The 15,395-nt window shown below is 41.0% G+C and overlaps 1 protein-coding gene across 1 annotated transcript; it reads left to right on the top strand.

Moving 5' to 3' along the window:
• Positions 1-1,590: 1,590 nt before the first annotated feature.
• LOC122728053 (GTPase IMAP family member 7-like) lies at positions 1,591-14,851 on the top strand. Its single transcript, XM_043966135.1, has 3 exons — positions 1,591-1,655; positions 4,135-4,193; positions 13,911-14,851. Exons 1-3 carry the CDS (start codon positions 1,628-1,630, stop codon positions 14,223-14,225), a joined length of 402 nt encoding a protein of 133 aa, XP_043822070.1. The 5' UTR covers positions 1,591-1,627; the 3' UTR covers positions 14,226-14,851.
• Positions 14,852-15,395: the final 544 nt, after the last annotated feature.

Raw genomic sequence — 15,395 nt, 5'->3', positions numbered from 1 at the left:
GAACAAACTCCTTGAGAAATACTTAAATGGCAGTTATAGATACTTAAAGAGCACCTGATAGGAGTAATACAAGACTGGGGCTTGGTAGGGCAAGATAGATCATAAGCTAACGTGATGAGAAACTAAAAATTATAAAAAAGAACAGTGGAGAATTGAACTGGTTCAACAAAGGCTTCCCATTAGGAAAATGGGCATAATAATGCTTGCACTACTGGCCTCAGAGGGTTGTTTTGAGGGAAGCAGTTTCTAAACCTGAGGGTGCTAATTAAATGTGAATTACTGTTCTTACTATTATTGCTATTTATGTAGAAAATGTTCTTATGAACAGAATAATTGGAGACATGCTCAATAATTGTAGAGTGAAGGAAAGAGAAGAACCTGTAAACTGAGGCAAATACTCTCTTACTAGAATTTAGATCTCTCTTTCCCCAAAGGGGAAGACTGGAGAATGCAAAGAGCACTCGTGGAGATTTAAACCCCCTTCTTCCTAAAAGAGAAGGAAACCAGAGAAAGACAATGCTTGTAAAAATTAAAAGAAAGGTTTTATTAATCAGGGAAGAAAATCTCACATGATTATGGGTGCTCTCCACCTATTGCTGAATAGGACACAATATAATAGATTGCAAGGGTTTTTATATAGTTTAAATTAGGGCAGGTAAGGAATTTGGAGGAAAGGTGTGCATAGAAAGGCCCATTCCTAAAGTGGTGTGTGTGTGTGTGTGTGTGTGTGTGTGTGTGTGTGTGTATAATTGCAGGTGTGAAGGATGTGGCCTTTGATAAGGAGGCAGTTCAGTTCAAGGCTTGATTAGAAGACGTCTTGATAAGGAGATTTCTTAAAACAAAAGGATTATTCCAAAGTTAGGAGTAGCTGAAGGTCCATATCCATACTTGCATACCCTGTAGTCAGGTGTTACTGATTCCCTGTATCTGCAGGTGGGATTGCTTTCAATCAGGCAAAGGGTTGTTGGTGTGTTGGCCAATGAAACCAGTCCTTATACAGTTGTTCTGCCTATCTGGATAATTGGGGACTCAAACAAATCAAGGCATCCATTGTCACACAACAAAGCATTTGTCTTTGGGAATGTTAGCCCTGCTTGGGTAAGAGAGATGATCATTTTTGTCATAGTTGGGGTCATGCTATTTTTGTGTACCCAGGACCATTTACTATAGGTTCTCTGAAGAATGTTAGGGAATATTTTTTGAATGTTGAGTGAATTTGCATAAGGGTCTTCTAGAGATAAATCCCCATCTCCTGGAGTAATGGAAAGAACACTGGATGTGGAATTAGAGGGTCTTGGTACAGATCCCAGATCTGCTACTTGCCACCTGTGTGACCTTGGGCTAGTCACAGGTCCTCCAGGTAACTCTGACAATGGGAATTTCAGAACCATGGCCAGCTGGCAATAGGGGATTAGGTAGACCTTGTACAGCTCAGTAAATCATCTAGAAACACTGCAGATCTTTTCATAGTGAATTAGAAGGCTTTATTACAGAATACTGCCACAGGAGGGCTCCAGAGTTCAGTGGTTAGGGATACTTCCTGAGCTTTCTGAGGTGAAGACAACTTTGCATTTTAGAAACCAAAGTGAAAGCAAGCACTTCAGATTGTTTTACCAGCTCAGAGGAGATGACGTTTTCTGCCTCTCTGGGAGACAGTAAGCTGGGAAATAGCAGGGGACCTGGGAAAAGATTTGTTTGGTTAGAGGAGTCAGGTGAAGGGGCACTGGAAGAAAAGGTGCATGGATTTCTGGTTTTGGGATTATGAGAGGAAGAATGAGTCAGTTTGACACACTTTGGGCTAACTTCTCTTCCCTTGGAGGGGTGATGGTGGTGGAAGGTAGTTTATCTACTTCTTCCAATTTAATACCTTTCTTTTACCAAACCTTAATGAAGTAAATGATCCTTGCTCCAATGATTTTTATTTATTCATTTTGGGGTGAAGTGACTTGCCCAGAGTCACACAGCTAGTAAATGTCAAGTGTCTGAGGCCAGATTTGAACTCAGGTCCTCCTGACTCCAGGGCTGGTGCTTTATCCACTGCACCACCTAGCTGCCCTCAATGATTTTTAGAAAAAATTATTCTCCTCCCCTGGTTACCCCTCACTGAGATTGTCAAGGACTTCCCATTGGTGTCCTACACAGATGGTAAATATGGATAGAATTTGGACTAGGAAGATGTAGATTGAAATCCTATCCCAGACATTTACAGGCTGTGTGACCTTAAATCACTGAGTCTCCCTGGACCTCACTTTCCTCATTTGTAAAATAAGGAGTGTGGATTTGATAGTCTCTCAGGTCCTTTCAGCACTAAATCCATAGTAGCAGTGGGTGAGGCTGCCCTGCTCAGCATAGTCCCAGAATCTCAATGGCAGCTTCACTCTGTGCACAGGGGAGCCAGCCTGGGAAGGCCAGGAGAGCAGGACTGCCTTCTACTCTGTGGGGCAACTTTGGCCCAACCACCCTAGTGCTTCAGGGACCAGACAGTATTAAAGGGAGGGAGACTGGCTGGGTGCCTGGTTGCTCAGAAAGCCTCATGGAGGTCTGAATGTCAATGGGGTCATCACTGATCTAGGGTCTGGGGGGACCTTCAACTTTCAAGGTTAAATACTTGAATTTGATCAGTTATAAGTGAGGAGTAATTGGGCTTTGGTGGGAACTGATTCATTACAATTAAACTCATGAGAAACGAACTGCTAAATTAGAATGAAAATTAGTTGATTTCAAATGAGTGTTGTTCTTGTAAGATGATCAATATGCATCTTCAGGGCTGACAATTTCAGGAGCAGTTTCACTCTGGAGAGCAAATTACAGATCAGAAGGTGTTTGGTGAGAATGGAATTGGGTCAAAGGAAGCAGCAGGTTCTTTTTAAAAACATAAATATTTTATTGATATCTTTGGGTTTTCATCTCCTAGATTTCCTTGCCCTTATATCTTCTTATCCATCTCTGCTACCTGAGAGTAAACCCTTAAAACAAATACATTGAAAAAGAAAGAAAAAGAGGAAGGAGGAAAGAAATTTATTAAAACCAATGTTAGAAATATTAGAAAAAAAATCTGGTATCATATCTTGTGTTTTCCACCTGAATCCTGCCTGTTTTCTCTTTTTTAGGAAAACTTGCTATTCATTATTTCATATCATTCAATTTTGCTTTGATGTAGTTTATTATATTCTTGTGAGTATGTACTGCTGCTCCCACATGCCTAGAAAAGTAAAGGTTGTTTTGCATCCTTGGGCTTCTGTCTTAGGCCTTCTCTTTGGTCTCACTCAACACTGTTGAAAAGAAAGCTCTTTTTAAGTCTTAAAACATTATCAAAATATGAACTATTCTGATGGGTCTCAGATATTTCAGAAGACCCCATTGTTAGGATGTTCTTCTTTATGTACCTGTATCTCCCTGATGAGATCTGGGTGATATCCTGAGGAAACCAGATTTGTTTGGGGTACTTCATGAGGAGGCCTGGGCATCCCTCCATCGTTTTTGTATTAACAGAGCAGAATGCAGAATGCTCAGCCTTCCTTCCCTAGTCTAGAAGAAACCTGCCTTGCTTTTAAAGTCGTGCTAAAGTCACTTTACAATTTACAAAGCTTTAATGAATGCATTCTATGAGCAAGACACTGTGTTCGACTCTGTGGAAGAGTGTGTGTGGTGACTGAGACAAAAGTCCTCCAGGATTTTAGAATCTCATAGTGACAATATGACACATAAATAAGTCTAATTTAAGGTAAAAGAACTAGGCCTTTGAGATTTACACAGCCCACACATACATGAGTTCAGAGGATGGTAGATCATCCCTACTTAGGATGATCTGGGAAGGCTTCCTGGAGGTGGTGGTCCTTATTGATCATCCTTGCCCCTGTAATTCCTGACATTTACTATCTATGCCACACAGTCAAGGCTTATTTCATCTGTATAAGTCTTATCTCCCCTTCCCCCCAAAGTAGATTGTCAGCTTCTTGTGCACATCTCTCATATTTCATTTGTAACTTCTGCAGGGCTATTCATAGTTATGGGAATACAGGTACAAAACAGGTGATGAATACAAATTTACTGATTAAATGTTAGTATTTCTATCAATGTCCAAAAAAATGCAGATGAGTATTTGTCTTTGTCTCTTCTCTCTCCCACTCCCAGCCTTGGTACCTCACCATTGTCCAAAGATGGGATCCAGTTCGAGTACACCTGCCAGCCCAGTGAGTATCATTTCCTCCATTCCTCATACTCTAGTGCTTACAAATCATAGGTAGATTCCAAAAGGCTCAGAATGCCTAGGCCACCAGAGCTAGTCCATTGGACATCTACATGTCTCAGAGAGATGGGGGTTACCTTTTGGAGCCCCATGGACACACTGGAGCAGTTTCATTTATGGGTCATCCCACATCATGACAAGGGAATATTTCCATGAAAGTCACCTAATCAATCCTATTTCCCTGCGGAGGAAATGTTCCCCAAACCCCACATTTAATGGCCCCATAGTAGCTTTTGGAGAACACCTTAGTACTACTATGCTGACCTCTAAATAAATTACAAAGATAAAACTCTGAATATGTAAAATTTACTAAAATGTCTATATAAAGTGTCTCTTACTATACAGTAAGAGACAGGGCTGTCTAGTGACTCTCCAGCTCCCATTTTGTGCCTTTCCCTCTAAAGTGCCCCTTTTTGTGCTTTGTGATTCTCTCTGGAGGAGATATAAGACCCCCCGGTATGGAGCACCCCTGAAATATGCAGATCTTCCTCCTTTATATTGCCTTCATCTCTCTCTGTTATCCACATTAACCCATCAGTTGTGCCACAGTCTCACCTCTCAGCCAGCAGATCATCTGATCAATTTATCAAATCTATGGTATAAATGGATGACAATGATTTAATGAGATTCCCTTTTAAAAAACCACATCCTTTGCATTTCAAGTTTTTCAGTGCTTTGAGCTAGAGAAATGAGTGGAAGTGAGAGTATGTTGGGCCCTTCTCAACTCCTTTCCTTCTCCCTTCAAAAAAGGAAATTGTGCCCTAAGGCAACTCCTAAGTCTGCCTATGTGGACAGTGCTATCTGACAGTACAATTAAGTCCTTGATTCATAAACTGTTAAAACTGGAAGGGACATTAGGAGTCATTTTGTCCAACTCCTTCAGTGATGAAATGAGGAATCTGAGACCCAGGGAGTATAAGCCTGTGCACAAATGGCTGTGGTATGAGACTGTATTTGACAAATTTGATCTGAGTAGTACAAAGTCCCATATGAATAGCACCATTGACATTGGCAGCACCCACTAGAGTTCCATGAATTTTAAGATTCCCTTATGTCATCACAACCAGTTGTCATTCCACCTCTCCCTCTGCCTTGCAACTCCAAAACCTGTCCTTTACCTTCACCATTACCACTAATTCTCATGCCCTTCCCTTCTCTCCCATGCTATCACCCCTGCACTGGCTGTATTTTCTCCCTTCCCTATCTAGATCCTTTGGTGAACCAGTTCATGTCTACACTGTCTTCCTTTATGGAGTTTCTTGTCTCCTTATTCTATCATCCACCTTGCCCTACCAAGCCTCAGCCTTCTGTTACTCCCACCATCTGCTGCCTTTGCTTCTAATCTCATGCTGCTGAAAGAAGCTGGAGAAAACTCAAAACCATGCTGACTGGGCCCATTACAAGTTTATGACATCTATTCTCAACTGAGACCTCACTACAAGACAATCCTTCCATACCCCCATAATTAACTTACTATGCTATTTCCTATAGTGGCTTTTCCAAAACTTTTTATCTCTTCTTAACTTTCCCAAGTCTCCTTCTCCATAAACCTTCATCTCCCTCTATCCCTCAAGGCTCTCTTCTCTTCTCTTTCTATACTATTACCTTTCATGGATTCCATTATCATGTTTTTGCTGAAGATTCCTACATCTACTTATCCAGCCTTGACAACTGTCTTGACTTCCAGTCTCACATTTATGTCTTCCTATTGGACATCTTGAATTTGGCATCTCATAGACATCATAAATCTACTTGGTCCAAAACTGAACTTATCCTTTACCCTCAAGATTTCCTCTCTTCCTAATTTTCCCATTATTGTCCATAGTACTGTCATCTTTCTGTCTTGCATACTAGGTGTCATCCTTGACTCCTTACTCTTACTCCCCTACCTCCAATTTGTTTCCAAGTCTAGTTACTTCTACTTGCATAACATCCTTTGTATCTATGTGCACTTCTCTCCACTGACACTGCCATTACCCTAGTACAAGCCCTCATCACTTCACCTAGGACTATTGCAATAGCTTTCTTTTTAGGCTCCCTGCCTCATGTTTCTCCCTTGTGATGTAGAAAATTTTGAGAGACATAGGTTCTGGGTAATTTAATCATTTTAATAATAAGGTCTATTAATAAAAGGATGGTCATTGGACATCTCTCACAGACCAAAGACCAAAATGGGGTGGACTCACAGCTTGAATTACCTTCTTTTTTTTATATATTACCTTCTAACTGTAGTTGGGCCATCAAAGAGCAATCAAATCTAATTGGTTGATGTGATTGTAGGTGGGCTATATTAAAACAAAGGACTGCAGGTCCTTGAAAAGTATGTCGGGGGCAGCTACGTGGTGCAGTGGATAAAGCACTGGCCCTGGATTCAGGAGGACCTGAGTTCAAATCCGGCCTCAGACACTTGACACTTACTAGCTGTGTGACCCTGGGAAAGTCACTTAACCCTCATTGCCCCACTTTAAAAAAAAAAGAAAAGAAAAAGAAAAAAGAAAAAAAGAAAAGTATGTCTGAATAAGGTCATCAATTCAAAGGATATTGACTCATCTAAGGTGAGCTGAACACAATAGCTTCCACCTGGGTGTGGTCTGGTGCAGGAAAGTTAGTCTAAATCTCATCAGGAAAATCCTTCAGGAAAAACAGGAAGGACTTAGAATGAAAGGGAGCATGGTGGGGAGGTAAGGAGGGCTCTGAAAGTCTCTAAGTTATCAGTTATTAATAATTATTTCTCCCACCCTGCTCTAGTCTGCCCTCCCCTCAGATGTCAAATTAACCTTTTTCAAGTGCAGGTCTGACCACTTCATCCCCCCATCCAATAAAGTCCAGTGGCTCCTTCTCACCTCCAAGAGGAAATACAAAACATTCTAGTTTGTTGTTCAAAGCCCTTTATAGCCTGGTCCTTTCCCACCTTTCCAGTCTTCTCCCATCTTTCTCTCCCCCACATACCCTATGATGATGCAGTGACATCCCCTGACTCCAGTCATTTTCACTGGCTGAGCCTCATGTGTGCAATTTTCCCCTCTCTTTTCTCCATCTTCTGCTCCCCCTGGCCTTTTTCAAGTTGAAGCTACAATCCAACCTCCTAAAAGAAGCCTTTTCCAGTCCCTGTAATCTTAACTCTTTCCCTTTGATGATTGTCTCCAATCTAGGCTGTCTATAGCTTGGCTGGGCATAGTTGTTTGCATATTGCTGCTCTCTTTATACTGTGAGTCCTTGGAGAGCAGGGACTAATTTTGGTTTTTCTTTTCATCCTCAGTGCTAAATACAGTGTCTGGCATTTAGTACATACTTAATAAATGCTTGTTGACTGATAAAATTCTATGGTGGTTCAAAAGAGGGAGAAGTCACTTCTAGTTGGGGTGATGAGGGAAAGTTTCAAGGAGGAGGTAGCTTTTGAGGTGAGGCTTAAATGATGCATAGGATTTGATAGAAGACTGAGCAAATACATTCTGTGTGGAAGGAAGGGCAAGAGAAAAGACTTCAAGGAACAAATAACCTTGGGGAATGGTAATTCATATTGTGTGGCCTAGAGGGTATAGGAGGATTAGTGGGAAAGGAAAACATCCTGGCTGGCTAGAACCAGCTTCTCTGGAGAGCCTTGAATGTATAACTGAGATAGACAGACTTAGTGCCATAGATTATTATTAATTTTCTTTTGGTAGTCAGTATCTTCTTGTGATTAGACCTGTGCATTAGGAAAATTAATCAAGGAGCCCTGTGAAGCATGGATTAGAGAGGAGGGAGACTGGTGTTGGGGAGAAGTCTAGGAAGATTTCAATAGTCCAGGCAGGAGATGATAAGTCATAACTAACCAGGATAATGACAATGAGGGGATGGAATTGAGAGGTGGCAAAGGAGTCCCTACTTTCCTCTTTGCTTGAATAGGCTGAGTTCTCTCCAGCTTTATTATTATTATTATTTCTTACCCAATGGCACCTGTGTGGTGTCTTGAGAGGCTCTGGGACTGGGAGAAAGAGGAAAGCACAAAGCTGAAGAATAAAATGTTCCCTGCTTGACCAGGGATGGAAATCCTCCCAATGACTCTCAGGGACAGGGACTTATCTGGCTATCTTCATATGCCAAACAATAGTAAGCAAGTTTCTGAATCACAGTTTTAATAGGGAACTTAGAGATAACCTCCTTTCCTTTCAGATGAGGAAACTGAGGCTCGGGCAGATAATATGACTTGCCCAAAGTCACACATTCAATTAATGACAGAGATAAAAGTAAACAGCTTATTCTGCTTCTAAGCTCAATGCTTTTCCCCCTAGTAAAATTCAAAACTGATTGTTTCCCAAACTCTATTAATGGGGATAAAGAGAGGGACAAGAGATCTGCCATGTTGTACAGAGAACTAGGGATTTGTTTTCATTTCTGCCACAAATGATTTCTGCAATCATTTGTCAAAACATAACATGAAGTGCCAGTGCCTTGAATAACTTGAGTTCAGTCAAGAGTAATGCACAATACATCATGTTTATTATAAAGGAAGTTGTAAACGTCTAGGGCCAGGGATTGCACTGAGGCAAGACTGGTAGGAGCTGTTCACCCAGAACTGCCTATACTTATAGGGGTATAGGAAGGTCCCTCAAAAGCCGGATCATGGTTCCCCTTTGGCAGTGTCATGTGGGGCTCCCCCATGTTGTTAGTGAATCAGCCTCAGTGACCAAGCTGACTAGAGTGCTATGATTAGGGCTGACTAATCAGTGGACAAAATCATAGGCTTTTTAATACAATTTTTGAAGGGTATAGTTGTGTGCAAAGGGAGGAGTTGGAGCTTTATCTGGGGTACTCACATTGGGTAAGCTCAGACTGTACCTTGGGGCCACCTAAACTTATCTATATGAAACTTATGCCTAGTGGGTGTAACCAGTGTGTTATTTATATGTTTCTTCTTCTTTTTTTTACTTCATAGTATTTCATTTTACCCCAAAGTACATATAAATTTAGTTTTCAACGTTCATTTTTGTAAGATTTTCCATTCCAATTTTTTTCCTTCTTTCCTAAGACAGTAAGCAATCTGATATAGGTTAAAAATCATGTTAGACATATTTCCATATTGGTCATGTTGTGAAAGAAATATCAGAACAAAAGGGGAACACCAGAAGAAAGTAAAAACAAAAAACAACAAAAAAATGAAAATATGCTTCAATCCACATTCAGACTCCATAGTTTTTCTCTGCAAGAGGATAGCATTTTCTTCTTTTCTTTTTCTTTTTCCCTTTTTTACCCAAATGCTTCATGGCAGTTTTCCTTTCACTTTAAATGCTTTCTCATAAAAGTCCAGAATTGGAGTGGATTATACTCAACCACCTCTAATCATTACCATTTTTTTGAGCACCAATGAGGTTTAATTGACTTGCCCAGGGTCACACAGTTACCATTTAAAGGAAATTCCTTCCTCTTCCTCAGTATAAATCTGCTGTTGTTTGTTCTTTATTCTTCCCCATTCTTTTTTTTTTTTTTTTTTTTGCTGGGCAATAGGGGTTAAGTGACTTGTCCAAGGTCACACAGCTAGTGAATGTCAAGTGTCTGAGTCTGGATTTGAACTCAGGTCTTCCTGAATCCAGGGCAGGTGCTTTATCCATTTCACTACCTAGCTTCCCCTGTTTGTCCTTTATTCTTGAAAAAGACCATGACATCAGGGGTGATGTCATGACTTGCAATGAATTGGATTTAAGTGAGAAAGTGCTGTGCAAAATCACCAATGTCACTCTCTCCTCCAGAGCCATCTGGGTCCAGTGACAAGATATATATCTGGACAACTAGAGATGGCCCTGGATATTTAAGGCAATTGGAGTTAAGTGACTTGCCCAGGGTCACACAGTTAGTAAATGTCTGAGGTGAGATTTGAACTCCTCAGGACCTCTTGACTTCAGGGCCAGTGCTCTATCCACTGTACCACCTAGATTCCCCTAGCATTTTCCATCATGAATCATTTGGAATTGTCTTGGATCATTGTATTGCTGAGAAGAGCTGAGTCTATCACCGTTCATCATCATACTGTGGATGTTTCTATGTATAATGTTCTCCTGGTTCTACTCACTTCACTCACCATCAGTTCATGTAAGTCTTTCCAGGTTTTTCTGAAATCTGTTTGTTCATCATGTCATATAGCACAATAGTATTCCATTACATTCATTATATGCTTTTTTATATTAAGAAAGGAGTTATTTTGCTAAAGCGGGGGAGCACATGCCTTGAGGTTACATTCACATATAATATGGGGGCTTTAAGAATTTAATTAAGTTGTGGAAACAGATGACAAGGCAACATCCTCTGCTGTACCCATTTCTTTGTTCTCCATTTCTATAGCAACTCTTTTTATGAGAGGGAGTCATAGGATTCACACATTATAATATGACATTAAACTACAACCAAACAATCTTAAACAATATAAAGTTTATTGTTCTCACAGGGTCATTGCCAGAAATGGCTACCTAGGAACCAAAGCAGACATGTCAGAGACTGGACCAGACTCCCACAGATGTAGGCAGCCAGCTACCCATGTGATCTGAGCCACAATGTTTCCTTACCCAAATTCTAATCTTTACTGGCCTACCAACAGGTCTGAAATGACACCATTAAAGCTTCATTCCTTTGGGTAAAACCATTGCATTCCATGCAATGGCTTTTAAAATATTAATGGCCCTGGGAGGGATAACACAGCAAGCCATTTTCTGTCATTAAAATCTTAGTATTAATTAGCTTATCAGAGATTAACAAGTCAGTTACCTACCTGGACCCTAAGGAATAGAAGAAAAGGCAGTAAAGTTTCATTCAGTGGAGAAGGGAGGGAAAGGTCCTGAACCCGCAGCCATGCCAGGGGAAGACCTGGTCAATCAAGGCCAACTTGAAAACTCTGGATGTTCATTTCAGGGAGGCCAAAGAATGGAAAAGAGTTCATGGAGATACTGGAGAGCACCGAAGAGAAATGGAGATGACTTTATGGCTTTGACAGGGGTTGATCCTAATCAGAGAATTGAGGAGAGGAGCTGAATGGATTTGTCCTCCTCTATGGTCTTGAGCAAGGAGTAGAGGCTCAGAAAGCCAAAAACTATTGGCTAAGTCAATAGTTTCACCCAAGTCAACTCCACCTTCAGGAACATCAAAAGGACTAGGTTTGGTTGGTGGATAAAAGATTATCATTTGAAGAACACGTAGTTAGTGTGTACATAATGTATGCCCACTGCTGTGTTAGACATAGTGGAAAAGAAGACAAGGAGAAGATATAGTCCTTGTCTTAGGTTTAATGGGGGGGAAAAGAGGAACACACAGAGAACAGGACGAAGCCCTTATTATGACCTGTCTATGTGCCATTCACTCTGCTGGGCACTGGGAATACAAAGACAAAAAGGGAATCCTCAAGAAGCTTGTCTTTGTCAACTGGACCCAAGGCAGCCTGTACCCTGTGGACGGCCAGAGCTGAACAGAGCAGGCTAGAGACAGGAGAGTCAGGAATCAAACAGAAGTTTAATTTCAAAGTGAGGGAAATGACTTGCAAGCAAGGAGTTGCTATAGACACATATGCCAGGGCTCTGCCCTTGGGGGTGACCCAAGGCAGTATGAGGACATTTTAGTACTTATACCAATGGCTATGCAGTGAGCTGCAGCCCTGACATTGAGGGGGTAACAGCAACAATGAGAAAAGCTGATTCATAGCAAGATTTCATGACCAGAACCTGGGTACTTCTCTGAGCTTGAATGGTTTTTTTCCCAGCCCAGAAAACATCTGGTGCTGGTCAAATCAATACAGTAATTGTGTGATTTTGCCACAGAGTGAAATCATCTAGTAGGTGAGTGCAAAGGATTGTTGTTATGCCAAGTTCAGGGCACGGCTTTCTTGCTGGGCCTTACCTCTGGAAAACAAGGTGTCTCCTAATAATATCTTTTTGTTCCCTAATAATATCTTGACATCTAATTGGGGAGAAAAAATATGCTTATAACAAGAGTCAACTTCACCTCTTGGGTGGGGAATCAGGAATCTGGATTCAAATTCTACTTCAGAAAGTTGCTATGTGATGTGATGTTTAAAATCTAGATTGTGTGATCACCTTAAATTAAAAAGCTTCAGTACCAGGCATTAAACATTTATTAAAAGCATACAGGTATTCACATGGAGTTCAGAAAATTAAGAAAATGAAGTCCTACCTAGCCTAGAGTTCCAGCCTGGTTGGTGTCTTCCTCAAGTCCTCCTCCATGAGCCTGCTTTAATCAGGAACTCTCTAGCAAGCTGATTGTGGAAACTTTTTGTAGGTGTGGAACAGAGGCGGTCCTTACACACTGCTTCAAGCTGATTGGTTGGTGTCATCCAAATCCAATGGTTTTGAAGGTGTTCTTAAGTTGAGTTCACAGTCTAGCTTCTGAGAACAATACCTTCTTAAGGGTTAGCCAGGTGTGATTACAATCCAGTTAACTTGAAGTAGGCTAATCAGCAGTCAATCACTCTCACTTGATTCAGTCAGTCTAGATTAATCTCCAGGTGGGTCTTTGAGTATCTGTGAAATCCCATTATTTCATCACAGTGACCCTGGGTTAGTCACAACCTGCCTTTGCCTCAGTTTCTTCATATGTAAAATGAGGGGCTCAGAATGCTAAGGTCCTTTTCAGCTCTAGATCCTTGAACCTAAGAAGCAAATACCAAGTAAATTTTTTGGGGAAGGATCCTTCATGAATTGAAATTACATAAGGCTTTATGAAATAGGTGCTATTTGAGCAGTGAATTAAAGGAAATAAGGGTGTCTAAGAGGTGGAAGTAAGGAAAGCATACAATTCCAACACAGGAGGCTGCCTGCACACCCATATGGGACACACTGTGGCTTTTGCTACCTCCTTTCACTTTTGCAAGCCTATCTCTAGAGGAAAGTTATTTCCCCTTAATTACTTTGCCTATAATTAGGGAAAACTGCTAGCAGTTTGAGGCGGTGCCTCAAACATTATAATTAAATGATAATGATAGCACAGCAAGCATAAACCAAACTGACAACTAGGTAAAACTTGATGTCTTTCCCACTATCATCTAACTCATCAAGTTAATGTCTCCACATTCATATACTGCTTTAGGTTTTGCAAAGTATTTTGCCAATTTTACCTTATTTTATTCTTATAACAACCCAGGGAGGTAGATGTTGTTATTATCTTCATTTTGCTGATGAGGAGACTAAGATTGACAGAGGTTAAGTGACTTACCTAGGGACACATAGACAGTAAGTAACTGAGGCTACTTTAATCCCAAGTCTTCCTGAATTCAGCATAATACTTTTGCCAGATTTTCCTGATTGATGGTCCAATCCTTCATCTACTATGCCAATCTTTCTTTGTTTCTCTCTCTGTCTCTTTCTGTCCCCCTGTCTCTCTGTCCTTGTCCCTGTCTCTCTGTCTCTTATCTTATCTTACCTTATCTCATCTCATCTTTTCTTTTCTTTTTTAAATTTCCAGACCACATGGAACATTTCTTTGTAACTCAGCCCACTTCTGTTTACATTGAGTCACAAATCAGTCACGGAGGTATACACAGCTTTAAAGTTCTAAAGTTACAGGCTAACTAGGCATCTAAAGTCTAGTCATTTCTAACAATTCCCTCCTGTAAGTGTCCTCCTTCACCCTTCTTTATTACCTAGATGATGGACTTTTCAATCGGGCAAATTTATCCCCACAGGTCCCTGATGACTATGTGTGCTATAATCCTGATAATGCCCTGAGTATTGTCCAAGTTGGGAAAACTGGAAGTGGGAAAAGCGCAGCAGGGAACAACATCCTTGGGGAAAAAAGATTTGTATCTTCAGTTTTATCTGAGTCAGTGACCAAGAAATGTCACAGGATGGTGAAACAGATGCCCAAGGAAGACCTTGTGGTTATTGATACGCCTGGACTGTTTGACACCAAGGAAAGCCTGCAGACCACTTGTGATGAGATCAGTCACTGCATGATCCTTTCTTCCCCAGGGCCATATGCCATCATTCTGGTACTGTAGCTGGGGCGCTATACTGATGAAGAGAAGCAGTCTGTTTGCTGGGTCAAGGTGCTCTTTGGGCCCTCTGTCACAAAGCACATGGTGGTCTTGTTTACTCAGAAAGATGAGCTGGAAGATATGGAACTGGATGATTTTTTAAAATCCTCAAGTGTGAACCTCAAAATGCTCCTTAAGGACTGTGAAGGACGATACTGTGCATTCAATAACAAAGCCAAGGGCAGTGAAAGAGAAGCCCAAGTGAAAGAGCTGTTGGATATAATAGAGAAAATGAGGCAGGATAATAAGGGGACATATTTTTCAGATGCCATATACAAGAAAACTGAGGAAATGCTGCAAAAAAGAACAACTGAAGGCAATATACGCTCAGTGTTTAGAAAATGATGTCTGTGAAGTGGAAGAAAAATATGCTGAGATCCCAAACCCCACAGATGAGGACAAAACCTGAAAAGAGTCTAAAATAAGAGAGCTAAGGCAAAAGTATGATGAAAATATGAAAAAAATAAGAGCCATGGCAGAAGACAAACATGTACAGAAAGGAGTGGCATGGCTAATTAGAACCTTCATTTCTAAAACTTCAGATTGGTTTTGCAGTTTTACATCATTGTTTTTAAAAAAGGAAAGCTACGGGGCATCTAGATGGCACAGTGGATAGAGCACCGGCCCTAGAGTCAGGAGTACCTGAGTTCAGATCTAGCCTCAGACACTTAACACTTACGGGCTGTGTGACCCTGGGCAAGTCACTTAACCCCAATTGCCTTGCTAAAAAAAAAAAAAGGCAAGCTACTTTCTTTTGTTCATATCTATCCTGAGTTTATGTAAACTTTATCTATATACAGCATTGGGTCCTAATTCCCTTCATATCAACTAAAAGATAAGATTTTTTTGGGCCATGATATACTAGGTGTGGTGGTCTAGAGCTCCCACCAGTGATGTGCCACATGACAGCTCCCAGACTCCAACTCCCTTTTTCTTTGGTCTGAGCCTTTACCAGCCATATATCTAGAGACCTAGGCCCCAAGTGTAGTCTGGGGCTCAGCCTCTCAAATCCTCCATGAGTAGATTGGTAATAAAGCACAAAGAGAAGTACATATTTAAGTCAATAAAAGAGAACCAGAGGGTCTCTGGGCAAGACAGAAAAGCCTGAAGTCTGAGGAGGACCTGAAATTGGCA

The sequence above is a fragment of the Dromiciops gliroides genome, chromosome 5 (genome assembly GCF_019393635.1).
Source record: "Dromiciops gliroides isolate mDroGli1 chromosome 5, mDroGli1.pri, whole genome shotgun sequence".
NCBI lineage: Eukaryota > Metazoa > Chordata > Mammalia > Microbiotheria > Microbiotheriidae > Dromiciops > Dromiciops gliroides.
This window is presented reverse-complemented; position numbering and strand designations above follow the sequence as displayed.